This window comes from Hippichthys cyanospilos, chromosome 9, assembly GCF_059441005.1.
Source record: "Hippichthys cyanospilos isolate Australia breed blue-spotted pipefish chromosome 9, RoL_Hcya_1.0, whole genome shotgun sequence".
NCBI lineage: Eukaryota > Metazoa > Chordata > Actinopteri > Syngnathiformes > Syngnathidae > Hippichthys > Hippichthys cyanospilos.
The window spans coordinates 23,569,221-23,596,139 of record NC_142377.1 but is presented as its reverse complement, the minus strand read 5'-3'; the positions used below and the strand labels follow the sequence as shown (position 1 = coordinate 23,596,139).

General features: G+C 64.0%; 3 protein-coding genes across 11 annotated transcripts; 2 read left to right on the top strand and 1 right to left on the bottom strand.

Moving 5' to 3' along the window:
• Positions 1–96: 96 nt before the first annotated feature.
• rnf123 (ring finger protein 123) lies at positions 97–11,843 on the top strand. 5 transcript variants are annotated; one of them, XM_088422495.1, is made up of 41 exons: positions 97–362; positions 1,366–1,474; positions 1,607–1,691; positions 2,319–2,398; positions 3,056–3,153; positions 3,221–3,275; positions 3,409–3,494; positions 3,558–3,644; positions 3,704–3,771; positions 4,188–4,313; positions 4,385–4,499; positions 4,563–4,667; positions 4,741–4,866; positions 4,947–5,039; positions 5,111–5,184; positions 5,262–5,379; positions 5,479–5,578; positions 5,953–6,014; positions 6,372–6,443; positions 6,557–6,677; positions 6,763–6,864; positions 6,951–7,051; positions 7,436–7,619; positions 7,753–7,898; positions 8,159–8,242; positions 8,317–8,424; positions 8,492–8,669; positions 8,847–8,921; positions 9,236–9,323; positions 9,416–9,503; positions 9,615–9,699; positions 9,788–9,814; positions 9,962–10,101; positions 10,183–10,239; positions 10,347–10,478; positions 10,673–10,748; positions 10,812–10,896; positions 11,093–11,235; positions 11,314–11,408; positions 11,482–11,567; positions 11,665–11,843. In XM_088422495.1, the coding sequence occupies exons 2-41, from the start codon at positions 1,393–1,395 to the stop codon at positions 11,765–11,767; spliced, it is 3,936 nt and encodes a 1,311-aa protein (XP_088278621.1). In that variant the 5' UTR covers positions 97–362; positions 1,366–1,392; the 3' UTR covers positions 11,768–11,843. The 5 variants fall into 5 exon arrangements, with proteins under 5 accessions (XP_088278621.1, XP_088278622.1, XP_088278620.1 ...); XM_088422496.1 differs by lacking the exon at positions 9,788–9,814; XM_088422494.1 differs by having other exon boundaries at positions 10,673–10,896.
• A 310-nt stretch (positions 11,844–12,153) lies between these two features.
• On the bottom strand, positions 12,154–16,335 carry nicn1 (nicolin 1). 5 transcript variants are annotated; one of them, XM_088422504.1, is made up of 7 exons: positions 15,722–16,326; positions 15,073–15,201; positions 14,546–14,728; positions 14,348–14,461; positions 14,199–14,267; positions 12,509–12,741; positions 12,156–12,387 (listed from the first exon to the last, which is right to left on the bottom strand). In XM_088422504.1, the coding sequence occupies exons 2-7, from the start codon at positions 15,190–15,192 to the stop codon at positions 12,351–12,353; spliced, it is 756 nt and encodes a 251-aa protein (XP_088278630.1). In that variant the 5' UTR covers positions 15,193–15,201; positions 15,722–16,326; the 3' UTR covers positions 12,156–12,350. The 5 variants fall into 5 exon arrangements, with proteins under 5 accessions (XP_088278627.1, XP_088278631.1, XP_088278630.1 ...); XM_088422506.1 differs by having other exon boundaries at positions 12,159–12,387; positions 12,634–12,741; positions 15,722–16,321; XM_088422501.1 differs by having other exon boundaries at positions 12,154–12,387; positions 14,546–15,201; positions 15,722–16,335.
• A 3,525-nt stretch (positions 16,336–19,860) lies between these two features.
• On the top strand, positions 19,861–26,112 carry LOC148419638 (dystroglycan 1-like). Its single transcript, XM_088422514.1, is given in 6 exon segments — positions 19,861–20,034; positions 21,969–22,252; positions 22,254–22,337; positions 22,637–23,062; positions 23,553–24,373; positions 24,631–26,112. Coding segments are annotated over 6 exon segments (2,769 nt in total). The 5' UTR covers positions 19,861–19,892; the 3' UTR covers positions 25,643–26,112.
• Positions 26,113–26,919: the final 807 nt, after the last annotated feature.

The following is a 26,919-nucleotide window of genomic DNA, read 5'->3' as shown; positions in this document are numbered from 1 at the left end:
CGCAGGAGAGGAGCGGCGCGAGAGGTCGGCGGCCCCGTTCAAATCACGTTGAACTTGAGACTTCATTCCTCGCGGGTACTTGAAGGAGAGCCGGACTTCCAGCGCGACTCGACTTCTCGCGGACGTTATCGTTTCAACGGGATGGCTTTTGCGTTGAACTGTCGCGGCGTGGAACGGGATCCCTATTTCGGGCTGCGGCTCGGAATACGTCACGCCGCCGACGAGCGTCCCTTTTTGGGTGACGATCGCGTTGGCGCTCGGAGGCTTTGTGGCTACGCCGGAGAGCCGTAGCGCGGGAGGCGCGGCTAAGCGAGACTTGTGTTGTGCTGCCAAGCAAACCGCGAGGAAAGGTCGGGACCCGGGTAAGGCGAAAGCGTCGGCGTCGGCTTCGGCGGGGAGCGAGCGAGCGAGCGACGGACGAAGCCGGACCGAAGAGGTCAAAGTCGGACGCTTTCTTGGCGCGCTCGGTCTTGTCCCGTCGCGCTCGCCTTTGCTCGCGTTAGCTTGATAGCTAGCGCTAGGCCGGCCGGCCGGCCGAATGCTGCCATCGCCGAACGTATATACGCGCTCGTCTTCCTTTCCTTGTTTTTATTTGCGTGTTTCGGAAACGAACCGGCTAAAACTCCCGCGACAGAATCACCACGTCGCCACTCTAGCTGACGCTTTTTTTACACTGACGAGCCCGCTACTAAGAATAACTCTTACTAGCTTCGTTCGCAGTCCTTACGGAGGAAGACGGGCGAAAAGGTCGAAACACAAGCGTACTCTTCACACATGCGCACGTCAGCTCAAATCAAACGTATTTAGACGACGCGGTGCACGCCATGCGATACAAACACGTTTGCGGGCTCCAACTCGAGATACGAGTGCCAGCGACTCCGAGTCTCGCCCAATCGCGCTGTCGCTTGCGACTATATATATCTCTTAGCTTTCGTTTCGACCGAGCGCGCTTCAGATTCGGCCCCAAGCGCCGGACCGCTGGGCGGCGGTAGTGAGGCGCCGAGCCAGAAGACGAAGCCGCCCCGCCATTCGGTTCTTGCTCCTTTTTGCCACACGTCCAGCCTAACCGAGATCGCGTTGGGCTCCCGGGTCAAAGCGGCTCCGCCGTTCCGCGTCGCTGACAAGTCAGTTACTCGCATCGAAAAAGCGTACGCGCCCCCGCCGCAAAGATGCGCTGCGGCGCCCCTCCCGGGACGGTTGCGGCCGGACGCCCTCCCGCCCCCTGGCCGCGGACCCGACGAATGCCGGCCGTCAGATCCGAGCTGCGCCTTTTCCCCTTTCGGCCGGCGCCCGTCGGGTCGGCCGCTCGCGACCGCGCGCCGAGCCCTCCCGCGGCGACGTGGTTTTTCCGCCGTGTCTTCGCAGAGTTGGGCCGAGCTCCCCGTCGGCAGCATGAGCTCCAAAGGCGGCGGCGCCGCCTTGAGCCGCCGCAACTACAGGCTGGCGTCGGACACGGACAAAGCCAAATCTGCCGGTGAGCCTCCCTTCTTCTCCCGTTGCCGTTTTGGCCGCCGATCCGCTCTCGGCCTCGCGTCCTCCGGCTCGGTCGCCGGCGGCCGTCTCCGTTTTCTCTGTGCTTTGCACCGCCTCGTGTCTGTCTCGCCAGGTATCGTCGGCGAGAGGCTGCTGAGCGACTATTTGCGCCACGTCTTCCCTTCCGCCGATCAGACGCCGGTCGCGCCCTCCCTCAGGTTGGCTGGCGCGCCGGTCCGGGCGACTTTCTGCTTTTTTTTCAAACCATGCCGCCCTTAACCCGAAGAAGCAAATCCAATCGTCGGCATCTGACGGCAAGGCGATCGGGGGCGTCCGAACCGGGTCCCTCGGGGGCCGGCGCCTTTTCCGCGTCGCTTTCCCCGACGCGTCCCATTCCGACGAAGGATCCCGATAACGGTCCCGGAGGGGAAAGAAAGGCGGAAAGCGCGCGGGGTGCCGGTCTCCGAAGTTCGGACACCCCCGCGTCTGGACAAAGGGGAGCGGCGGCGCCTTTCTCCAGTCCATGGAAAATTTGAACTTTAGTCTTCAACCGTCAATGCCAAAGTTGGCGTCAGACTCGTTATCGCGGTCAAATCGGCTCCCGCGTACTTGAGTAGAAGACGGCCAGCCGCCGCGCTTCGTCTTACCGACACTTCTATTCGTGGGCACCGGGGGGGGGCGTAGGGGTGGGGCCGGCCCGGCGTCTCCTCCCGCACACGTGCGCCAAAGGTTTCGCCGGCCTGCCCGAATGAGAAACCTCAGGGCGTTCGCTAACCAAGGTTGTGGCTCTTCTCCCTCTTTGGCGACGCCGGCCGACCGACTCGCCGACTCCCCCTGGTGTTCAGGAAGCCTTTGGCCTTCCAGGATCTGGACGCCCACCTGGAAACGTTGTTGGGTGAAGGAGAAACGGCCGACGACAGCCCGGGTACGTCCGTTCGTCGCCATCTTGGACATCAAAGAGCAGGGCGGCGGGGTTAACTTTTTTTTGCTTTCCAACTCCGGCCCGGCCCGGCCCGGCCCGGCCCGGCGCTCGTCTTAGGCCGCTCGAGCCGGCTGGCAAGCGAGCGGCCGGATAGCTCCCGCATCTTCCTCTAAAACTAAGCGCCGTTCCGATAGCGGGCCATCCGTTTGTTCGTCATCTCCGACTGACGCTGCGGAACCGAAGTCGGATTCGGGTCGCAATTTGGTCCGTAAGAAAGGGCGATAGCGCCGATCGTTTCTCGCTCCGCTCACCGCAAATATTGTCTTTTGATACGAAATATCGTCTTCAAACGGTGGCTCGCGGCCGTCCGTCCCTTTTCGCTCGATGTACGTGTCGGAAAACGGATCGGGAATTTAGCTTTTCGCCCCGGAGCTACAATATAACGCCACGATTCTCGGAGGCGGCCCAAAAGCAGCGGTGCCTTTCGGAAACGGCCCGGCGTAAAAGCGAAGCCGATTTCGGAACGTCTTCTTGTCAGTGAACCGTTTTTTTGGGCCGGTTGGATTTGGGGAAAAGCAAAAGGTCTAAAGAGTTCTAAAGCCGCCGCGGGCGCGGAGAGAAACGTCCTCCCGACGTTCGGTCGCCTCCCTTGCGCCGCAGACCGCGAGGTGGAAGGTCGCCTGGGTCCGCAGCCGGTGGTCCTGGACCACACGGGCGGTTTCGAGGGCCTTCTCTTTGTGGACGACGACCTCCTGGGGGTAGGACGCCTTGCTTTTGTTGCCGCTCGCGCCCCGGGCCGCCTCCAGCGCTTCCTTTTGTCTTAAGGTGATCGGCCACAGCAACTTCAGCTCCATCCGGGCCACCACCTGCGTGTACAAAGGTCAGCGACCCCACCCCACCCCCTTCTGTATTTATATTTCTTTACAAACTTTTTTTTCATCGAAAGAATGGTAAATGTGAGGAAAGGTAAGCGCGGCGGAGCTTGCTTTCTGACCTTTGACCTCGGCACGCAGGCAAGTGGGCATACGAGGTGCTGATCTCATCTCAAGGCCTGATGCAGATCGGCTGGTGCACGCTCAACTGCCGCTTCAACCAGGAGGTGAGCCGGCGTCCGCCCGCCGGCGCCGCCGCCCGCGCCCTAACGCGGCCTCCCGTCCGCCAGGAGGGCGTGGGCGACACGCCCGACTCGTACGCCTACGACGGCAACCGAGTGCGCAAGTGGAACGTGGTGACCACCAACTACGGCAAGGTGAGGCGAGCGAGCGCACGCGCCACGGAGGCGCCCTCAACGCCGCCTTTTTGCGGCAGTCGTGGGCGGCGGGCGACATCGTCAGCTGCCTGATCGACCTGGACGACGCCACCATCGCCTTCTGCCTGTACGTCCCTCCCGGTGCCAAGTAGGCCCGTCGCCGGTCCGCATCTTTACTCTCGCTTCCCGGGTCCCGTATTTGCGTCAAATTGTCGGCTGGCGCGAAAGGACGCAGCCGGCGCGCGACATCCTGCCCTCGCCGAGCTTTGAGAGCCATTGCGGCGAGGGGCTGAAATCCACAAGCGCCGGTTGAGCAGGGGCTCCGAAGCCGTCGCGTATCGGGGCAACTCCCCAAAGGCTTCGCCGGGCTCAAAACGGCGACGTGGAGCAAGCGCTTATTTGAATGATATCGGCCGTCTCCCAAACTCGGCGGCTTCGTCGCGTGACGCTCGGCTTTGCTTTTCGCCGCCCCTCTGACGGCGGAGAGGTTTTTGCCTGGCGGCGTGGACTCTCAGCAGAACGCGGGTTTCTCGCGGGTTTCAGGAACGGCCAGTCGCTGGGCACGGCCTTCGGCGACATCAAGACGGGTCCCGGCGCGGCCTACTTCCCCGCCATCAGCCTGTCCTTCAAGGAGTCGGTGGCCTTCAACTTCGGCAGCCGTCCGCTCCGATATCCTTCCGCCCCCGTGGTCCTTCGCGCCGTCCCCTCCGCGCGTTTGCCCTTGACGCGCCGGCGCTCACGTACCCCTCGGAGGGCTACTTGCCCCTGCAGGACCCGCCGGCCGCCGACCTGCTCAAGGCTCACAAGCTGCTGGGCTACGTCAAGAACGTGCTGTCCACGCGCATTGACGCGCAGGTGGCCGTCGCGCCGCGCGCCGCGGCGGCCGCCGCCCGACCGTAACCCTCGTCGCGTGCGTAGGAGGAGCGTGCGGTGGAGACGGACTGTTCCTTGTGGAGGCTGGACGGCGAGGCCACCGTCCTCATCACGCTGGCGCACATCTTCAACCACTTTGCTCCCCTGATGGTGAGTCCCCGGGGGCCCGTCGGCGCGACCGTTGAGAAGGGCCGTTTCGAGCCTTCGGCGCGTGCGCGTCTAGTGCAAAGTCTACCTGGTGGAGGACGTGCTGATGAACTTCCTGTTGGGCATCCTGGAGGGCGGCGGCTCCGTGGATGAACATCCGCTCATCCAGCAGCTGCTCGACCTCTTCTGGCTCCTCATGGAGGTGGGGGCGCCCCGCGCGCCGTACCGCTCGGCTACCCCCGCCTCGCGACGGCTCACCGGCGCGCGCGCCCGCCCGCGCAGGACTACGAGGTCAACGAGTGTCTGAAGCAGCTGATGATGTCGCTGCTGAGAGCTTACCGCTTCTCCCCCATCATCCCCGACCTCGGCTTCCAGGTAGCCGCGCTCAACGGAGGTCCCTCGCGTTTGTCTGACTCCTTCGCGCATTAACCGCCGCGTCCTTTCAGATTCACTACCTTCGTCTGACGACGGCCATCCTGCGTCACGAGAAGTCCAGGAAGTACTTGCTCAGCAACGTCTTATATCCTTCCGCCGTGCCCGTCCGGCGCGCGCAGGCTCAGGCGCCGAGCGGGTGCGTGTTCCTCAACGACGGCGCACGTTTGACGTGTTGCGCTCGGTGGTCTTCTTCTACATCAAGACCCCGCTGCGGGTCAAGGAGGCGGGCCTCGAGGAGCTCATCCCCACCACCTGGTGGCCCGCGCACTTCGACAAGGAGGTGCGGCCCGGTTCGGCGACCGCGCCGCGGCCGACGCCTTTTGACGCCTTTTGCCGCCTTTTGCCGCCTTTTGCCGCCTTTTGCCCCGTTCCCGCTCAGGGGAAAGACGAGCGAGAGCCCAAAGACGAGAGTTCGGACGAGCGCCTGCGCCGGCGGGCCTACGAGCGAGGGTGCCAGCGGCTGAAAAAGAGAATCGAAGGTGAGCCCCGCCCGCCTGCGGGGAAAGCGGAAAGCCTGACGCGGGTCGGCTTTGGCCGCAGGTGCTTCCGCCGCAGCCGCGGTCAAAAAAGCCGAGGCTCAAAATAACACCTGAGTAGCGGTAGTCGAAGTGGCGGGGTCGGGACATCGCGGAGCAGGTTTCGCCGTCTCCCCGCATGGGAAATAGACGCGGGCGGTCGCCGACAATCATCTTAGGCCATGCGGGAGGAAGCCGATCGTTACCGGGGAATGCCGCTCCCCGCTTGGCTCGTTGGATGCGCGAAGCCTCCTCGCGGGCGGGCGAGGGAGGGGTCGGCGCGAAGGAGGGACAAAAGCCGCTAACCACCTACAGCAAGTGCTTTTGTTCCCCTCTAGTGGTGGAAGAGTTGCAAGTGCAGATCCTCCGGCTGCTGCTCAACAACAAAGACAAGAGTACGGTACGTGCGCCTGTCCTTTTTTTTCCCCTGTTTCGGGTCATGGAAAAGGTTCACGGTTGCCCCTTCCGAGAGCGGCGTTTGACTTGCCTTTGAAAAAGCGCCTTTGCGCCGCGCGCTCGCCATGGCCCATCGAAAGCCCGCCGCGCCACCTTTTGGGTTTCCCGTCAACGTCGGGCCAGCCGGCCGGGCGGGACCCGCGCGCTTCGGGCCGGGGACCTTTCCCGTTCACCGGAAATTGCGCTCAACGAGGCGCGCTCGCCGCTTTTATGTTCATTGGATATGCCGTCGCTTTAAGACGGACGTAAGAAGTTTTGCGTGACGGATGTCTTTTCCTCCTTTTCTGACTTTTTGCTTTAGGGCGAGGCGTCCCGTTACATTTTCCTCAACAAGTTCCGCAAGTTCCTGCAAGAGAACGCCAGCAACCGAGGGGTGAGGGCCGCGGCGGACGGCAGACGTTTCGCGCCGTTAAGCGAGCGGCGAAAGCCAACCGGGACTTGGCCCGTCCGCCGCCGCGCCGAATGACGCGCTCTGTCGTCGCGTAGCATCCGACGGCCCTGTGCCCCCCCGAGTACATGCTGTGCTTCCTGCACCGCCTGATCGCGGCCGTGCGCGCCTGCTGGGACGAAAGCTGCAAGAAATGCCCGGGCGGCGTCGGCAGCGACGGTAGGACGAGCGCCCGTTTGCCGCCTTCACATGGCCGGCGGCAAAGACGAACGCCGTCCCTACTGACGCGCGCGCTCGTCCCCAGCGGCCTACGTGCCGCCGCAGCTCTTCTACAACGGCAAGGTGGACTACTTTGACCTCCAGCGGCTGGGCGGCCTGCTGTCGCACCTGAAGAAGACGCTCAAAGGTCAGTCGCGAGTCGGACCCGCCCCTCGAGCGTTAGGCGGCTTCGCCGGAGCGCGCTGACGCGCCGGCCGCGTGGCGCTCTCGCAGACGACCTGGCGAGCAAGGCCAACGTCGTCATCGACCCGGCCGAGATCCAGGCGGCGTCCGCGGACGACCTGGACGAGGACGACGAGAGCGCCGCCGCGCAGGTTGGTCCGGGCTTCCCGCCGACGGGGTCGAACGTCGGCCGGGACGCGGGCGGGACACCCCGAGGCACGGGCGAGCCGACCCGGGACTTTTCGAGTCCCTCGTTTGACGTTCTCGCCTCGACCGGGCGCGCGGACGAATGCTCGGGCGCGTCACGCCCTTGTGGGGCCGCGTTCCTGTTCCGCGCGCCCGTCCGGGCGGCGTCGCGTCGGCGGCTTAAGGTTAGGGACTCTTAAGGACGGGCCGTTCGTTGTGTCTCGGGGGTTTTTGGACTCAAGCGCGCTCGCTCGGGCAACGCCGCACTTGTCCGAACGCGGCCGGCAAACAAGGCGGGGACGCGCTCAGAGAGAAGTCTAGCCGCCGTCGTTTTGTGCGCGCCCCCCCAGAGGCCGGCGGCGGCGGGCGGGGCCCCGGCTCGGCCCGGCTGGCTGAGCTCGCCCACCCTGGGTCGCGCCAACCGCTTCCTCAGCACCGCCGCCGTCAGCCTGATGACCCCCAGGCGACCCCTGGGCCAGCCCGAGAAGGTCAAAGTGCGCGCCCTCGCCATGGAGCAGCGCACCGAGGAGGACAGTAAGTCGGGGCGGAGGGGGAGAAGGACGGCGGCCGGCGCGCGCTCGCCCCGGGAAAAAAGAAGCGGGCGCGAGGCGGCGCGGGGACGCCGGCGCGGCCTCGTCGGCCGTCCCTCATGTCTTTTTCTTCGAAGTCGAGGGGAGCTACGGCAACGACGGCCTGCTGCTGGGACGGCCCGTCGACCAAGCGCAACCGCCGGTGCCCGACAAATCGCTTCTGGAGATCACGGACGGCATCGTCATGATGTACAACCTGAGCGTGCACCAGCAGCTGGGGAAGGTGCGCGCCGGCGCCGTCCCCCGTCTTTTGCGCACGAATTGTTCGAGGGAGTCCCGGTCCGACCGCCGGGTTGGAAAAGAGGACACGGCGTCCGACGGACCCAGCTCCCCGACAGGCTTCGGCAAAATGAAAAATGCCGCTTCTGGTCAAACCGCGCGCTTCTTCCGCGGCTTCTCGTCAAATTCTGCGGCAGTCCCTCGCGGTTTGAGCTCGTCCTCAAACGAGAAATTGGCGCGGATGACCGTTCATCCTTTGCGCAGATGGTGGTGGTGGCCGACGACGTCCACGAGTACGCGGCGGCCCTCAAAGACACGGACGAGAAGATCGCCAGATGTCCGCCCAGGGTAGGCGGCGCGCCCGGCTCGGCGGCGCGCCCGGCTCGGCGGCGCCTCCATTCGCGCTGCGCTTGCCGCCGCAGAGGTCGGACATCTTGGAGGAACTCCACAAGAGTCAGAAGGTCTTCGCCGAGAAGTTGAATCACCTCAGCAGGAGGCTGGCCTGGATCAACGCCACCATCTACTCCAAGGTGGGTCGGTTCTCGTCCGCCCGCCGGCCGGCCGGCGTCGGCCTCACCCCGGCGGCGATGCGCGCAGGAGAAGATGTTGGACGTGTACTGGCTGGTGCGCGTGTGCATCGGCACCATCGAGCACGCCGACCGCACGGGCTCGCTCTTCGCCTTCATGCCCGAGTTCTACCTCAACGTGGCCATGTACGCCTACAACGCGCTCAAGAACTACTTCAGTCCCACCAGCAGCATGGAGCAGCTGCCGGGTGAGCGCCCGGCCGCCTGCCGGCCCGCCCGCCGGCCACGCTCGCTCTTGCCCCGCTTGGCTTTCGCTTCCACGGTGTCGGAGGCAAATCTTTTAGTAACGCGGCGATCGCTCGTTTTTCGCCGTTAATGGGGACCCCGTCGTAATAAGCGCCCGCCCGGCCTTGTCATCCCCGCAGGCTATGAAGAAACCCTGACCCGGCTGGCGGCCATTCTCGCCAAACATTTTGCCGACCCGCGCATCGTTGGAACAGGTCCCGCGCGCTCGCACACTCACGCGCGCGCGCACACACAGACGATTTTTGGTCGGCATCTGCCCGAAGCGTCGCGGCTAAGCCCATCCCAACCGAGCGGCCCGAAGAAGGGCGAGCGCCCGGACCGGCCCCCGATCCCCGTCGGGCCGCTCGGTCAAGGACGCAACTTCGCTTTGCGGAGAATGTAGGGGGGGGGTCGCACTAGTTGAAAGGAGAAATGAGTAGGCGAGAACACGGAGCAAAGTCGGCGAAGGGCGGGACCGAAGCCAAAGAACGCAAGCCGAGGGCGAACCGGGCCATCTCCTGTCTCGTAGACATCAAAGATGCGCTGATGCAGGCGCTGGCCAGCTACGTGTGCTACCCGCAGTCCCTCAGGGCAGTGGAGAGGATCCCCGAGGACCAGTGAGTAGCCCTCGCCGGCGTGGGGGGGGGCGGCCAGCCGGCCGGCCGGCCGTCCGTCCGTCTTGTCAGCGCGCGTGCGCCCGTGCTTTCAGACGCGTGGCCATGATGAGGAACCTGCTGGCCCCCTACGAGCAGCGGCCCTGGGCGCAGACCAACTGGATCCTGGTCCGACTCTGGCGGGTGAGGCGCGGGCTGACCGGGGCTCCCGCTTTGGGCGAGGCGCGGGCTTCCCCTCCCTAACTCCGACCGGGGCTCCCGCTTTTGGCGCCGCGCGGCACGCGCGTGTTGCAGGGCTGCGGTTTCGGCTACAGGTACACACGCCTGCCGCACCTCCTCAAGACCAAACCCGAGGATGCCAACCTGCCCAGCCTCCAGAGTAGGTTCCCGCCGTCGCGGCGTTTGCCCCGTCCTGCGCGCCGAAACGCCGTCATGGCCGTTTGTTTTCTTTTCGCATGCCGATAAAGGGGAGTTGTCTGTTGCGAGGTTCCAGCGTAAGTTCTGCTTTGTTTCCTGTGCCTGGTGGAATTTCATTGTGCGTCCTTTCCATGTTTGGGATTTTTGTTGGATCGTTTGTTTTGGGGTGAGGGGGGGGGCAAGTCGCGTTGGAGTCAAACGAGCGGAAGGGGGTTGTCCCGCAGAGCCGTGCCCGTCGCTGCTGCTCCAGAGGCACATGGCCCGGCTGCTGAGCGCCGACAAAGACATGGCCGCCTCCTTCCTCAACAGCGTCCTCAATCAGCTCAACTGGGCCTTCTCCGAGTTCATCGGCATGATTCAGGAGGTAGGGGCCTCGGGCCCGGCCTCGCGCCCCCCCTCCCCGCCCGCCCGCCCGCCCGCCCACCTTCTGCCCTCCGCGGGGCAGATCCAGCAGGCGGCCGAGCGACCCGAGCGCAACTTTGTGGACACGCGTCAGCTGAAGGTGAGCGCGGCGCCGGCGGCGCTCAGCGAGGGTTGTGCGGCCGCGTCGCAGGTGTGCGCCACCTGCTTCGACTTGCCGTCAGCAAGGGTTGCGCGGCCGCGTCGCAGGTGTGCGCCACCTGCTTCGACTTGTCGGTCAGCCTGCTCAGGGTGCTGGAGATGACGGTCACGCTGGTCCCGGAGATCTTCCTGGACTGGTCCCGTCCGTCCGCCGAGCTGCTGCTGCGCCGCCTGGCTCAGGTGGGCCCGCCGCCCTTCCCTTTGGCGCGGCGCTCTGCCGGCATCGCGTTGCCGGCATGGCGTTGCCGGCATGGCGTTGCCGGCAAAGCTTTGCCGGCATGGCGTTGCCGCCCTCGCGTTGCCGCCCTCGCGTTGCCGGCAGAGCGTTGCCGGCAAAGCTTTGCCGGCATCGCTGACCCGCCCTCGCGGCGCAGTTGCTGAACCAGGTGCTGAATCGGGTGACGGCCGAGAAGAACCTCTTTGACCGCGTGGTCAACCTGCGGCTGCCAGGTAGGCGGTCGCCCGCGCCGCGCGGCTTCCCTCCGCCCACGCCGCCGCCCTTGCGCGTTGAAGGTCTGGAGAGCGTGGACCACTACCCCATCCTGGTGGCGGTCACCGGCATCCTGGTTCGACTTCTGGTGGACGGCGACCGGCACGGGTGAGGGGCCCCTCGGGCCGTGGGGTTTTTTTTTCCCGCCCTCAGGCCTCCTCCTGCGCGCGTCGCGTGTGCGCGTATATCGAACGGGACGCGGCGTAAGAATCGACAGGTTGTCATTCCGGACACGCATTTGCCGACGCTTCGACTTTGCTTCGAAGCCGGGGGGGCCGCGGCGTGACGTGCGCTCTCCTCGCAGGACGTGCCGGGCGGCGTGCGTGCTGCTGTCGGACCCGTGCTTCCAGCTGCGCTCCGTCCAGCACCTCCTCGGCGAGCCCGCCTCCTCGTCCACGCCCCCTCCCGCCGGCCCGTCGGAGCGCAAGCATTTCTCCCTGGACGCATGTGAGCGGCGGATCGGATCGGATCGGGCCGGGCCGGACCGCGCCGCAGGCCTCTCCCCTCGCCTGGTCTTTTTTGCAGACAGCGACTACATCAGCGCGGAGGAGAAGCTGAAGGTGGAAAGCATGCTGGCCTTCCTGGCCCGGGAGTCGCAGAAGGCGGCCACCAGCGCGCAGGTGCGGCGCCCTCGGGGCGGGACGAGGGGGAAAAAAAGCCGCCGGGTCTAACGCCGGGCTTTTGCGCTTGCAGCCGGCCAGCGAGGACGACCTTTGCCCCATCTGCTACGCGCACTCCATCTCGGCCGTCTTCCGGCCCTGCTCCCACAAGTCCTGCAAGTCAGTACGCGCGCACCGCCTGCGGCCGCTCGGCCCCCCCGCCCCACCCCAGCCCACCCCACCCCACCCCACCCCCCTGTCTTGTCGCCCTTTTCAGGACGTGCATCAACCAGCACCTGATGAACAACAAGGATTGTTTCTTCTGCAAGGCCACCATCACGGCAGTGGACGACTACTGCAAGCCGCCCGCCTCCTCGTAGCGCCGCCGGGCTCGCCCCCCCTCCCCCGTCGATGGGGGCCCTCGTTACGCGCGCAATTAAATTATTGCTGACAGAAGGAAGCCTTTTGTTCACCTTCCTCCTGAAAACACACGCGTGCACAAAAACAGGGAATAGAAGGTTGATTGGGGGGGCAAGTGGCAGTCCCATCTGGAAGGTGCTGTGCAACCGGCGTGTGTGTGTTTGTGTGTGTGTGTGTGTGTGTGTGTGTGTGTGTGTGTGTGTGTGTGTGTGTGTTTCCGACTGAAAGACGCCGGCGCGGCCTTCCGTCCTCGGAGGGCGACGGTAGCAGGGCTCCGCTTGGACTATTCCTCGCTCACGTGGGCTTTAAATTGACGCCGGGGATTCAAAATAAACACATTTGCTTTCAAGTAGGCTTTTTTTTTTTTTTTTTTTGGTTTAATGAGAGAGAAGGTTTGAAATCTCCGTTCTCCACCAGGCGGTCAGCCGATGCGCGGCTCGGCCCCCATTCCCAAAAATGTTCCCTTTTTATCGTCGGATGCAGAAAGACCACGGAGATTTCACGTATGAGCTCAAATTCCCGTTCGGCGAGCGAGGGATCATGTCAGCGACAGTAAGTTAATATCATAACAGCCATCCACCTGAAACAAAAGAAAGCCACCATTAAGACATAAGGAATGGCGTTTTGGCGAAGCGTGATGCAAACATTCTCATTTCTTCACTTTTTAAGACAACCATTCCACCGGATTGTTTCACACATACCGAAAATGGTTGACTTCGTCGCGCGCGCGCGCGCTCACAAACGCAATCGAGCCCAACAATCGCAACGCAAAGGAAGCGAATTGAGGAGCTTCGTTGGCTTCCGCCTCGTGGAACCGCGTACGTACGTCGAAGCGTCCCACGCAGGGGGCGCGGCACCGACTGCTTTGCATGAGCTGGCTCAGGGCCCACATCCGCTGAAGGCCGCTCGACACGGAGGCCGCGTCTGCCGGGCCCTGCGCAAATCAAATGGCAAACGGAAGAAAACGGGGTGGCGGTGACCGGGGTTTGCACCCGCGTCGAGGGCTACGACTGCTCGGAACACGCCGCCGTGCCGTCAGGGGCGGGCCGGCGAGAACCGACGTGAACCGACGTGCCGGCGAGAACCGACGTGCCGGCGAGAACCGACGTGCCGTTTTCTCACACTAACGCGGAACGTGAACGCAGCGTCGCGGCTCGACGTTTTCAATTGCGTGCCGGCCGGGCCAAAATCGACCGCGGGCCGGACCGCGACGAGCTAAAGCACGAGCGCGACGTGCCGCGGGAAGCGGACCTTGAAACGGCCGCGTTCCACGCCTTAAAGGCGTAGCCTCCGGAATGCTCAAACCAGGGGCGGCCGGCGTGAGTAAGGCTTCGGGTAACGGCGCAACGTGCTCATCGTTTTCTCTTCAATTTGATTCCAGCGACTGAAGTAAGCGACGCTCGGCCTAAATGCATGATCGTTAGCAGAAAAAAAAAAGGGACCATGACCAGTAACCTGTAACGCGAAGGGCTTTGATTGACTTTTGTTTTGAAATTCCAGCTGGATGCACGGTCGCAACCACGGGGGACTTGATGCATCACTAACACCCGAAATCACGTCGAGGCGCTCGAAGTGCTCGTCATGACGCCGACGTTCTTGTAGCTGTTGCCGGCCGGCGTTTAGCGCAGCCTGTAGCTTTACTCCAATGCCATCGTTGACTCTTGTTGGTATCATATATTTAAAGACAGCTTGTCAGCAACGAGAAAAAGGAAACAATTCTGAGCGAGCAACGCGGCTAACTATCTCAGCTGCCTCTAAGCAGCTTGAACCGGAAGGCGCGCTCCTCTTTACGTTGACGTTCGACAAGCGGTGGCGTGCATTTGCCACAGCTTCTTCTTCTTCCCGGTTTGATCAGATCTTTTTTGAAATGCGATCGAGTGCGCCCTTCTCGAAAGTGCACAGCACGGTGGTGGAATCTTTTTTTATCCGACATTGGCGGGTTAGCGACAACTACAAAGTGCAAGCTCTACACAAACGAACACACAACAGATTAAACACTCATCGCTTACGAAACATAGGCAGTAGCGTGCGTTATCAACATAAATGATAATCAACTATAAATACGAGCTTACGTTGTCATTCGCTACTAACGAGCCGAATGACGCCCAGAGAACGTCAAACAGGAAACGGAAATGCAACGCGACCCGACAAAGTAAGAGCATGCGTTTCAAAATGAGAAATGCACTTTTGCACTAATGTACTTTTTTGCTTTGTTCAATTATCTTCCATTTTTTGCGCATTTTTTACATTCTTTTTTCATTTTGAAATATTTTCAATTTTTCCTGGAAAAACCCGCAAAGTACTGAGACCGCGACATCTGAATCCGCCAAGTAGGAGGAATCACTGTACAATATTTTTTTCAGTAGCCCCCAAACGCAGCCAGGGTCGCACCTGCGTATGCGGCCGCCGCTCGCGGAGGTTCAGGGCCAGCAGCCAATCGGAGAGCTCCTTGTCAGGCTCCTGCGAGGCCGGCGCGGCGCCGTCAGCGAAGCCGAGAAGCCGTCAGCTCGCGCGCGCGCGCGGCGGCCGCGGTTACGTACGGGCCGCGCGCGGGGCAGGAGGCGCACGTCCTCAACGCCGAAGGCGGACCAGGCGGACGACGGCTGCTTGAGGATGAGGCGGACCGCCGTCACGTGGTCCGGGGCCACCCGCATCTAAAAGCCCCAGCGAGCGCCGCGGGTCAGGGGCGCGGGGGACGCCCGCCCGCCCGCCCTCACCTGCTTCCCGCCCGCCCTCACCTGCTTCCTGCCGACGGCGAAGTAGTCCTGCGCGCCCGCCTCGCCGTGCGGGTCGCTCATGAGGGGGCGGTCCCGGACGGCCGTGCGCCACTTGGCCGCCGCCCCCTCCTGGCCGGGGCTCCGCCTCTGCAGCCTTACGCTCAGCAGGGCCGTGTAGGAGTTCTTCAGGACGATGGCCTCCATCTGACGGCGTACGCGCCGGCCGTGAGCGCCGCCGACCGGGGGCGGCCATCTCGCCTCGCTTGTTTCGGGGGCTCCTATCCGCGTACTTTTACGATGCCGGCGGCGGCGAGGGCCCGAGGTTGGCTCGGGCCCCGCCGGGTTTCGCCGCCATCGATCGATATTGACGGCGACGAGAGATTCGTGGACCGCAAAGACCCGAAAGGATACGCGCGGCGTGGCCGGGCCGCCCGTCGGCGTAAGGCCGGCCATTTTGCATTTGTTACGGCCCAATGAAAGCAAAGGGCCCCGGTCGCGCCAGCTGGCGTGGCGCGGGCGACTGGACGACGATCCGGCGGCGGACTTACGTGGAGCGTTTGGCCCGGGGGCAGGGCCACGTCCACCACGCACACGCCCGAGCCGTCTCCGCCTCCGAAGTGAAGAAAGACGGGCGGCTTGGGCGCGCGGGCCGCGTCCTCGCCGCTCATGTGGACCCGCTGACCGAGGGGGCACAAAAATACGTGGGCCGACGCGCTTTTGCTTCCTTTCGCTTTTCGCTCATCCGGTGCCAACCATCCGGTCATCCCCCCCCACCAACAAGATGACCGATCGATACGAACGCGATCAATTTCGAACGAGGCAAGAAAACGCGCGCGCGTTCAAGCGCACTCGAAAACAAACGGGATGTCCGTCCGGGGGCGCGCGGAGGTTTGCCCGCTCTCCCCGTGCCCGGGGCAGGTATAGCGGACGCTCCGAATGCGCGTTTGCGAGCGCCGACAAGCGGTTGGCGGGGTAGCCGGCGACAGCCGGCGCGAGGATTAAAGATGGACGGACGGCCGGAGAGCTGGACTTGAATTGCTGGATTTGGGGACCAGCCGTTTGTCGTCGCTCGTTCCAGTGGACCTCCATCCGTGACTTCGACGTGCCGACCGGCGGGAGCGCGAGCAAGGCGTGTTTGTTTGTTGACGTCACCCAAGCGAGCGAGACGGCGCTTGTTCCGAGTGAAAAGGTACTCACGCGTCGGACGATCGGAGAGGCGAGGCGAACCGAGGCGAGGCGAGGCGAGGCGAGCTCAGCTCTCCTGGGCCGGCCGGGCTTGGCCCTTAGCGAGCTAGCGAGCGGGCGGGCACTTCCGGTCACTGCGCCAGCACGACTCGAAAGAAAGAAGGCATGGAAAAGCGGGCGGCGCGCAGCAGGGGGCGCTCTTGACTACCGAGTTAGGGGCGGACGGCTCCCGTCGTCATGGCGACCGCCCGCCCTCCGACCTTTTCCCAACACCTCCAGCTATTCCCGGAGTCCCGTCCGCGGCATAAGATGTCAAAAAAAAAACAAGCTTTCGTTTGTTCGTTTTCCGTCATGTCGTGCGCAGTCCGAACGTCGAGGCTCCGCTTGTGATCGGGAAAAAGAGGAAAGCGACAACGCGTGTGAAATTCGCACGAAAGAATGGACCGAATGTGGGCCGTCGAACCGATGCGCGTTCGTCAAATGAACCAAACCTAGTGCGCCAGCCTGCGTGCGTGTGCGCGCGCGAGAGAGAAAGAGCCCTCGGTGGTCAAGCGGCAAGTTGAACCTGCGTCGTCGAGCCGACGATGCGCTCAAGCCCCCAAAAAACAAAAGGACGCGACGTTTACGCCCCCCCCCCCCCCCAACGTCCTTGTCAACGTCGCGCAAGCGTAAGTGTTGGGTGGCAAGAGGTGCGGCCAAAGGTCCCGTCCTCCTTGCCGTTTTGGGCGGGGCCTAGGCCGAGCCTCGTCTCCGCTCGTCGGCCAAGCTTTCTTTTTCTTTCTTACCCCCTCGCCTCGGGTCACTATCTCTCGTGTCCTCTTCGTTTCCACGACCGCGACGTGGAGAACATTCCTGAGCGTTCACATAAAAGCCAGCGCTCCATTCATCTGACTGGCGGACAGTTGGGGGTTGCGCGCACACACTCGCCGGCATGCGTGGGCTGGGGCGGGGCGGGGGGAGGGGGGGCAAGGAGAAGAAGAAAGACGCCGCAGGTCCCGACTCGCTCGCGCGGATCAAGCCGCCCGCCTTGTGGGAAGAATAGAGCGAGCTCCGCGGCCCTTTCCGAGTAGAAGGTCCGAAATGGATTCCGCCCGAGCGCAGCCCGGGATCGGCGCCGGCTCCCCGGAGCCGTCCCGTGACCGATCGAGCGTCGGCCCGGATATCCCAACCGTACGTCGAGCGCGTGAAATGTCCAGGGTATTTCAAGGCATCCTGTGATTGGCGCTGGCGGGTTTAGGCGCCATTTTCTCTTTCGGTTGAATTCGCCCGCCATCGGATTGCCCTGACGGATAACAAAAAATGATATACGTTGTTTTTGTTTCGTCAAACCATTTTTTTGGGGGCTGGTTTTTATCCGATACCGGTGTAAAGCGTCGGATCCCCGCCAATGCTGAAACGCTCCGACGCAAATGTTCGGGGTCCCAAAACTCAAAACCAGCAGTAAGCGTAAGGTTCAAAGCGCATTTACGAGACGTGAGCAAAGACCGACAGATGTTATCGCGTTCATTCAAACAATAGAATGAACTTCCATGTCTGCCGCCGCTCTGTTTAGCTTCAACGTGCGTGTTTCGTTCCTCTTCTCCGTCTTCCCGACCTTTCCTTTTTGATTTGGACTTTCTGGCTGGTCGGGAACCCGTTGCGTATTGCCGGACTTGTCAGTCGCACAAAAACAAATGCCAAATTGATGTCGTTTGGAGCCTAAAGACGGCACTTTTCTTTTTTCTCGAAGGAGATCTCGCCGAAAGGTCGCGACGGCGACATCTCGGGGGAAAACGAGACGCGACCGACGAGATCAAAACGGACGGACGAACTTGTAAAAAAAGAGCGGACGGATGACGGTTCATATTTTGATGCCAGAAGTGGAGGGGCTGCGCGTGACCTTCCGGGGGGGGTACGCGCTGACGTTATTGCCCGGCATTTGTTTTTGATTGTGACTTTTAAACAGATTCGAACGTGAAACCCCTTGGAAAAAGCTCGCTTCCGGCGGACGCTTTTGAAAACAGGCAAAAATGGCGCGTCGGGGGCCGCAGGCAAACAAGAGCGCTGCAATAGCCTTGTTTTTCCGCCGTCGCCGAAAGCTGCTCCAGAGCAATATCGGGGACCCGTGAAGAGATGTCCCCGCTGCGATAGAAAAACCCCCTGCGTGCGCGCGCCGTCTCCAAAGGCGCTTTCATCCGCGCAAATAACCTTTAGCCCTGACCTCTCGCAGGTTGCCAGCGCGACCTTTGACCCTCACACCAAGCGCGCGCATTCCACAGCCGAAGTCAAGCGAGGGCGACTTCTTTGTGTTGCCGGGGTAACGCCAGCGCAGCTTTCATGCCGCAAACGTCTCTCCCGCGCGCTGTGTCATTTCTATTTTTGCCTTGTGTTGTCATGTGTGGACCCCCCCAGGTTCCGGCCCCCCCCCATATCTGTTTATTTTTACACTGGTCAGCTGCCTGCCTGGGCCGGTCGCCCGGTCGCCCGGTCGGCGGCGGCGGCGGCGGCGGCGGCGGCGGCGGCGGCGGCGGCGGCGGGCCTATTCTTGGAAAGGGGCAAAACAGAGGCCCCTCAGATGGGCCGCATTCCACTTCTTTGGTTACGCGGCTCTTTGGCGTCGGCGAGTGATTGAGCGCGCCCACGCAACATGGCCGCCGCAGTGGATATATATATATATATATATATATTTGTGTGTAGAATGGGGTGGCCCGCGCTAACTTTAGCCGCTTAGCCGTTTTTAGCAAAGTGTCAATTTGGACAATGAAGGGACAATGAAGGGACGGCCTTGGCGCGCACCTCTTCGGCCTCGCGCTCTCACTTGTTTTCTTGAATCACAACACGGCGTCCAAAACGCGGGACCGCCGCACGGACCGGCTCGGAACCAACCGCCGCAGATTTGAGATTTTCCTTGAGGTCGCCCGCGTCCAAATACTTTGGCGACTTCCGGTAAGCTCCGCCGACCGCGTGTCGGCCGGCGAGGATGAGGGCGGGGCGGCCCGCCGTCGATCTCGCCTAGGCGAGAGCAGATGCGGACGCCGCCGTGGGCCGTCGGCGCCTCGGGTCGGTCGGTCCGACGGAGCGCGCCGACCTTCTCCAAATCAACGGGCTTCTTTGTCAGCCGCCGAGACGGGCGCATTCCGAGCCTCCTCTCGGGCTCGGCCCCGCCCCCGCGGGCAGGCCGCCGCACGCTCGCCGCCGTTCTCCCAAGTCTGTCGACTTCCAGCCCGCGGCGAGGCGGGCGGCGAATTCCACAGGCCATCGGGGGCCGCGCATAGGTGAGGCCGGCGAGGCCCGGGGAGGGGGGCAAGGCCGCGCCCTTTTCGCCGCCGGCGGACGCCTCGACCGCACCAAATACGCCCTGACGAGCGCACGGATTTCCACAAGAAGAAGAGGGGATCGTGAAGGACTTTTGCGAGGCGCGCCGCCGGCCCCGCCCGCCTCGTGGAAAACGTCAAGATGACCGATGGTCTCTCGGCAGTTACGCAATAACGATTATTTCAACGACGGTTTTGGGGAGCGGCGAGCGAGTAGTTGAAAGACGTCCGTCCGTTTTCGGTCGCCGCTTCTCCTAACCCGGCTTGCCGGCGCCTATCCCGGCCGATTCGGGCCGGTAGGCGGGGGGCGCCCTCGATTACGGGGCGCGCGGGACCCGACGACCTTTATGGTGCGCGATCGCCCCCAAGGGCGATTTTAGCGCGTGTCCAATACACCTGCCGCGCGGGGTTTTGGAACGCGGGAGAAAGAGAACCGGCGCCGGCTCGGGGACGGCATGCAAACTCCGCGCGGGGAGGCCAGCTGGATTCCAACTCGGGTCCCTGGACGCCCCGATCGGAGTTTCCGACCGAATCGGCGATTTTGTTTATCCGCATATGCAGTAGAAACGCTACTCTGGAATGTGAAATTTTCTTCATGTTCTCCGGCGTGCCTGGCGAGCTAGCAGAATGCTAACACGCTGCCGCGAGTGTGCCGACGCGTTTTTTTTTTTTTTTTTTCCCATCAATAAAAGGGGCCAAAACAGAAGAGGGCGGAAGGTGACGTCAACGCGCGCGTGAGGGCCCACGCACGCACGCAGCGGCGAAAACATGACGTGGAGGACCCGCGGAAAAAAAGAAGGGAGGGGGGGGGGCGGGCGGGCGGGCGAAGGAAAGTAAGGGGGAGCCCCTGGCGGTGGCCCCTCCCTCGTCGCATCTATCCCCGCCCCTGCATGTATTGGCTCCATTGTGGATCTCGGGCGGCCGACATTGGCCGAGGCGCGCAGCCGACGCCAGGAAGCTCCGAGCCCTCCGAGCCCCACCGAGCCCCGCCGAGCCGAGCCGATCCGATCCGATCCGATCCGAGGTTCCAAGGTTCGCCGGCGACGACGCCGCTTCCACCGCGGTCCGCCGTTTCGCCTTCGCCTCGGCCTGCTCGGTCTTCGTCTCGCTTCCCGGAAAGCTCAAGAGGAAAAGCTTGACGGCGGTCAGTGCGCGCGCGCCCCAAGCGCGCGAGCGCGCGTGGAAGGAGAGCGTGTCGGGCGCGCGCGCGGCGGCGAGGAATGAAAGCGAGGCGACGACGTTCGCCTCTTTTGGCGCTGGCTGGCTGGCTGGCCTGCGCGCGTGCACGACGGGCTCGCTATCGCGGCCACGCGCGCTAACCCGCCCGCCCGTCTGTGTGTGGGGTCGCCAGATGAACAGGTGCGCGGAGGGGGAGGGGGGCGTGCGGGGCGGGCGGCTATTTGTGTCCGGCGGGGATCTCGGAGCCAAACTCGGCGCGCGAGCTCGGGACTCGTCAGGTGTCAGGATGGTGTCGGTGGCGCCTTCCTCTCGGATCGACGCAGCTGAGCGCTTGTGAACGCGCTCCCCAACTCCATCGGCCTTGAAACGGGGGTTAGGGCTAAAGACCCCGGGTCCGGCGTCCCGTCGGGGACCTTTTTTTTGGGGGGGGGGGGCGGCGTCTCAAATGGCACCGGGGTCGGGGACGGCTAATTCCGGCGCCGGCCTCCATCCAGACTTGCGGAATGTGGCCCCCCCGGGGCGGAGGGCGCGATCTTGACCTCTGGCGTTTGAGACCCAAGCGCCGGAGCCGGATGCCGCCAAAGGGAAAGTTCTGCTTGCTCGCGCAATTTAGTGTCCGAGCCAATGGGAAGCCTCTCTGGGTCTTCCGGAGACCTTTTTTGGGGCTCTAGTCATGGTGGACATGTCCCCCCCCCCAAAAAAAACACAACAACCGATGCGCTTCAATGCCGTTCACCTTGGGTGTGACCGGGCCGAAGGCGGGGGGGCTCGGCCGAAGCCAAAAACGGGAGCCCGCCGGCGCTACCTTCCGAGGGTCGCGCCAAAGGTACCAAAATCAACACGAGCGCGACCGCGGTCATCGCTTCCTGTTGTCGTCACTCACTTCCAGTTCCTGTGGCGTGGCCGCTTCCGCCCATCCGACGGGAGCGTCCGCATGTGTTGCCCGAGAGGGCGAACGGCGTGCGCACGTGGCCGGTGGGCGACGCCAACGCAAGTGATCGTGTATTTCAAAGACGTGGCGGGTCCGCCTCACAGTTAGTTCAATTCCGTGCGGCGCCGGGCTCCCTCCGTGGAGTTTGCACGTTCTCCCCGTGCCCGCGCGGGTTCTGCGCTTGCGTGCGGGGTGTGAGCACGTCGACCGCGGTCTTTAGCGCGCTTATTAGCACGTTGACTAGCATCGGCGCTTTTTAGCACGTCGGGTTCGGCCCGGTGTTTTTCGTCCTTGTTTTTGCCGCGGCCGAGAAGTCCTGCGGCGAATTCCTCTTTTGTGTCCGCCGGGCTGTTGCGCCCGGAAGAAAGCCTCAGCGGGGTCCCTCGCCGCACCCCAAAAAGCTCACAAAAGCCCCGCGGTCCTCGCCGCGGGCCGCATGAAAAACAGGACGCGCGCGCGGCCTCCAATGGCCGCAGAGTTCATGTTGGGGGCTTCCAGGAGGCCCGCTTGCTTCAATGGCTTCAAATGCGGCCGAGTAATCCGATTACTTCTCGACAATTGCGAGACTTCCCGGCTTTTCTTTGCTTTTTTTTGTCTTTTTGTTTGCGGCGCCCAAAAAGTGAAGAGGGACATTGTGGAAGGAATGCGGAGAGGGGGCGGGGCCAGGGCGGATCAGCCGACAAAGGGCAGCAATGTCGATGTCGCGCGGGGGCGTCGCGCGCGTACGTGCGTGTCGGCGCGCGAGCCTGCGCCGTTTCGCCCGCGACTTTGCGCGCGTTCCTTTGCGTGCTTCGGCCGGCTTCGCGTCTTCTCTTCTGCGCCGCGCCTCGTCTCACCTTTCCTGTCGTCTTCTCAGGTCGCGGGCGTCGCCCGCCATGGCTTCCCGCTGAGTGCAAGGGGCGGGGCAAAAGAGGAGGAGCCAGTCCGGCGCGAGCCCCCCCCTCCGCACACTCCGGCGCGAGGGTTATGCCGCACTTATGCCGAGCGGTGATCTGGGCGGGGCTGGCGACCCTGCTGGCGGCGGCCGGCGCCGAGCCGTCGCCCGGCGCCGAGCCGCCGCCCGGCCAGCTGGAGGCGTCCATGAGCTCGTCCCTCCTGCGGGACGTCCGGGAAGCGTCCCGCGACGACTTCCCCGACGCCCGGGGCGCCGGTGGGGCGGGTCTTCCGCCTGCGACTGCCCGGCCGGACTGACGAGCGGCCGCCGGAGGTAAGTTTGAGCGATAGGGTGACAACCGCGGGTCGCCGGAAGGTCAAAACGGGAAAGGGCAGATTAAAAGAGTAAGATACGATCGACGGCTAAAAACGACTAAGAATTTGAGGACGGGCTCGGACCTCGGGTCGGTCTCCCAGCTCCTTTCTCGAAAGCTAACACGAACGCCGCTAAAAGCTAAATGACAAAGGGAGGATTAGGGTATTTCAGAAGGAGATAACACAGGAAAGTAAAGACCGACTCGCGCAGTGCTCCTTTGCCCCCGCGTCCCTTCCGTCTCTGCCAACTAAGCCCGGCCTTTTCAGATCCGCGAGGACGCGCTACCGCCCTGGCTGCACTGGGACGCCCCCGGCGGGACGCTGCAGGGACTGCCGCTGGACGAGGACCGAGGCGTCTACTACATCTCGCCGGGCGTCTCCGACGGCTCGCCCGGCCCGGGGGCGCTCTCCGTCGAGGTGGTCCCCGACGACCCCTCCGAGGCGGAGGCGGAAAGCGAGGGAGAGGGCGGCGAGGGCCCGCCGCGGGCGTGGCGCTGCGGCCCGGACGAGTCCGTCACCGTGCTGACGGTCATCCTGGACGCCGACCTGACCAAGATGAGCTCCCGCCAGAGGGTGGCGCTGCTGGACAACATGAGGAGCTTCTCGGGCGCGGAGCTCAGCTCCATGAGGCTGGTCCCGGTGGTCCGCAACAGGCTCTTCGATATGTCCGCCTTCATAGCCGGGCCGGGAAACGCCAAGAAGGTCGGTGGCGCCTTCGCCCGCCCGTATCACTGCGCGGCGAGCGGATTCCGAATGAAAGGCGGCGCGCCGTACTTTCTCGGAGGCCAAACCACGAGTCCCTTAAAAGGGAGCTCTGACAAAGTGACTTGAACTTCCCCTTTCGCGCTCCAAAAAGCCTTTCTACATTAGGACAACTTCGGAGATTCGCTCCTCCGTTGCGAAAGCAAACAAGCAGAAGAAAAGCAGAGCTCGCTTTTGCTCCTGCGCGCAGCCAAAATTGCCGTCGGAAGCGGCGGGCCGGCGTGACTCGCGGCGACGGGTTCCCAGAAGGTTTAGACAAAAACGCCCGTCGGGTTCCGACGAGGGTGAGGGCGGCTAAGTTTGCCCCGGTTTGTCCGTCGCGACGTCCGCCATTTCTCCGTTTTCCTTCGGGAGCAAAAAAGAAAAGCGGCCTTTTTTCGAAGCCCGTGACGTCCGGGCGCCGACCGCGCGCCCGCCTTTGTCCTTGCAGGTGGTGGAGAACGGCGCTCTGCTGTCGTGGAAGCTGGGCTGCGCGCTGGACCAGAGCAGCGTGCCCGACCTGGCCGCCGTCCACGGGCCGGCCAAGGGAGGCGCCATGTCGGCCAAGCTGGGGTACCCCGTGGTGGGCTGGCACGTGGCCAACAAAAAGCCCCGCGCGGCCAAGCGCGTCCGCCGCCAACCGAACAACACCCCCACGCCGGCGCTGACGTCGCCGGCGCCGTCCTCGGCCGCCGAGCCGCCCGTCCGCATCGTCCCCACGGCGTCGTCCCCGTCGGTGGCGCCGCCCCCCCGGACCTCGGCGGCGCCGGCGCGGGGTCCCGTCCCGCTGCCGGGTAAGCCCACCGTTCGGGTTCGGGACCCGGTGGGCCGCACGCCCTCCGCGGCGCCTCCTCGGCCCACCGAGGTGACGGAGTCGGCCAGCGCCGACCTCATCCGGCCCACCGCCACCCGGCCCGTCTACGTGGAAGCCACCGCCACGCCGCCGGCCCCGACGCCGACGCGGAAACCCACCAAGAAGCCCAAAAGGCCCAAAACCACGCCGGCGCCCCCCGAGCCCAAGACTTCCACGGCCAAGCCGTCCCGGCGCGCGACGCCTTCGCCGGGGGCCCCCCCGGATCCGTTCAACGAAAAGCCGGTGTTGCGTAACCCCATCGACCAGGTCAACGCCCTGGTGGGAACGTACTTCGAGGTGAAGATCCCTTCGGACACGTTCTTCGACAAAGAAGACGGAACCACCGACAAGCTGCGGCTCAGCTTGAGGAAGAACCTCAACGAGGCGGTGGGAGAAGGTTCCTGGATCCAGTTCAACAGGTGCTTAAGCCTTACCGTTACCCGGTAGCGTCCCTCGAAGCGGCGTCGAAAGTCCGCAAACGAAAGCGGCCGGGTCCCGTGGCCGCAAACGGCGTCGGCGCCTTCCCGAGAACGCCGCCCGTACTCGGTCAAAGCCACGTCGGTCCCGCGCGAATTGCGCCGGGCCCTCGCGAGTCCCGCCGATCCGGGAAATCCCGGCTCTCTCTTTCTCAAGGGGCCCGCGTCCAAAGCTAACGCGGTCTTCTCGCTCCCGACAGCACCAGCCAGCTCCTCTACGGCCTGCCCGACGCGCATCACGCCGGCAAGCACGAGTACTTCGTGCAGGCCACCGACAAGGGGGGCCTGAACGCCATCGACGCCCTGGAGGTGCGCGTGGACCGCTGGCCCGCCGACGACAAGAGCCCCGTGCTGTTCGCCGCCCGCCTGGAGGGCGAGCCGCGGCGGGTGACCAACGACATCCGCAAGAAGATCCTGCTGGTCCGGAAGCTGGCCTACGCCATGGGGGACCGCAACAGCAGCGCGGTGAGCCTGAGGAACATCGGCAAGGGATCCATCCTGGTGGAGTGGACCAACGGCAGCCTGCCGCGGGCGCCCTGCCCCAAGGAGGACATCATGAGCCTGAGCCGCATGCTGGGCGACGCCGACGGCAGGCCCACGCCCAACTTCCGCCGCGCCATGGAGCCCGACTTCCGGCCCCTGGGCGTGAGGGTCGAGGGCCGGGCCGGCTGCCGGGCCTTCTCCTTCATCCCGCCGGGCGAGACGGAGGCGGCGCCGCCCGTCCCCGTCACCCCGGCCCCGGGGACCGGCCGGCGCAGCGCCGACGACGTCTACCTGCACACCGTCATCCCCGCCGTGGTGGTGGCGGCCGTCCTGCTGCTGGCGGGGATCGTGGCCATGGCGTGCTACCGCAAGAAGCGCAAGGGCAAGCTGACCCTGGAGGACCAGGCCACCTTCATCAAGAAGGGCGTGCCCATCATCTTCGCCGACGAGCTGGACGAGTCCAAGGCGCCGCCCTCCTCCGGGGCCCCGCTCATCCTGCTGGAGGAGAAGCCGCCCCTGCCGCCGCCCGAGTACCCCGAGGCCGGGCCGCCCGAGTCCGCGCCCCGAGACCGCCGGCCGCCGGGCCGGTACGCGCCGCTGCGCGACGACGACCCCAACGCGCCGCCCTACCAGCCCCCGCCGCCCTTTGCCGCGCCCCAGGAGGGGAAAGGCTCGCGCCCCAAGAACATGACCCCCTACCGCTCGCCGCCCCCCTACGTGCCGCCCTAGGAGCCGGGGCGGGGCGGGGCGGGGGCCGGGAGGGACTGCGGCCGGCCGCCGAGTGACCTTCCGCCCCGCGCGGCCAGCCTTTTCTTTTCCGAGGGCGTCCGCGGGCCGCGTGTCGGACGCCATCCCGACGCGGCGTCGGAAACGGACGTTTCTCCGCGTTTGTCCGCCCCGGTGCGCGAAGCAATAAAAACCAGACGGCCGGCGCCGTGGCTCGCGGCCGCCGAGACCGCGCCGGCCGAGCCTCCTTCGGCCCGCCCCCTATTTTCCTACTAAACCAGTTTGCGGATGAAGTGGGCCGCGTGCGTCCTCGCCTTTTTCAGGACTTTTGATACAAATTTGCTTTCCTCCGGGATGGCTCGGCCCATTGTTTTGGGTTGACTTTCCCGCTTCTTTTGTTTTGAGTGACTTTTTGCAATAATGACGCTAACCGGCTTTGTTTGCTTTCCGCAATTAAAGGCGACTTGATACCACGGCGCTGGCGTTGGCTTTTTTTTTTCCCTCCTCCCCACCCCAGCACGCCGCGCGGACGCGCCGATCGACAGCCGACGCCGCGCGCTTCGCCGGGGCGACTTTAACACGGAAACGCTCGACGGGCACTTCCCTGCTCGGGCGAGCTACATTTTCCCCGTGCCCTTTCTCCTTGGGTGGGGGCCATCTCTTTAGCTAAAACCAAAAAATCCGGGCGCATTACCAAAGATCCCAAACCGCGCCAAGGGCACGTCGGGACGAAAAAGGACCGGCGGCCGCTGAACGTCAGTCAGCGGGAAGGCGAAGCGAAGCTTCTCGTCCGGCTCGCCCCCACAACCGCCGAGCGTCGGCGGGGCCCGGAGGGCTGCCCTTTGACCTCCGAGAGCCTCCTTCGAAACTATTTGGGAAGACGGAACGCGGCCGGGCCCTGGCCCGTTTCGCTGGCGGCGGCTCCCTTTCCTTTTGCTCTTCCCTCAAGTCAACTCTAGCCGATGCAATTCGTTACCGTCGCTCGCTTGACTTCGGGTTGACGATGTCAGAAACGCTTGCGTCACGTGACTCCGCGCCGGCGAGGCCGCGTCCGCGGCGCTCCAAATTGCGCGGCTCAAAGTTGTTTTTCTTGCGACCGCAAATCCAAACCCTGTGAGCGCAAAGTCTCGTCGCCCTCGTGCCACGACGACGCTTCGCCACAACCTCTGGGAAGCTTCGCCACGACCTCTGGCGCGCCAACGAAAGACAATCTGCAAATTGGGACGACATCACCAGCGGTTCGTAGCGAGAGAGAATGACGATGGCGGACGCCAATGGAT

Coding starts and splice junctions, on each gene's coding strand:
- rnf123 (XM_088422492.1), top strand. CDS start 1,393: ATGAGCTCCAAAGGCGGCGGCGCCGCCTTGAGCCGCCGCAACTACAGG. Junction 3,495..3,557: donor ACTGCCGCTTCAACCAGGAG/GTGAGCCGGCGT, acceptor CCCGTCCGCCAG/GAGGGCGTGGGCGACACGCC. Junction 7,899..8,158: donor TGCACCAGCAGCTGGGGAAG/GTGCGCGCCGGC, acceptor TCCTTTGCGCAG/ATGGTGGTGGTGGCCGACGA.
- nicn1 (XM_088422501.1), bottom strand. CDS start 14,977: ATGGCCGGCCTTACGCCGACGGGCGGCCCGGCCACGCCGCGCGTATCC. Junction 14,462..14,545: donor TCGCCGTCGGCAGGAAGCAG/GTGAGGGCGGGC, acceptor TGGGGCTTTTAG/ATGCGGGTGGCCCCGGACCA. Junction 12,388..12,508: donor GACGAAGTCAACCATTTTCG/GTATGTGTGAAA, acceptor CTTTTGTTTCAG/GTGGATGGCTGTTATGATAT.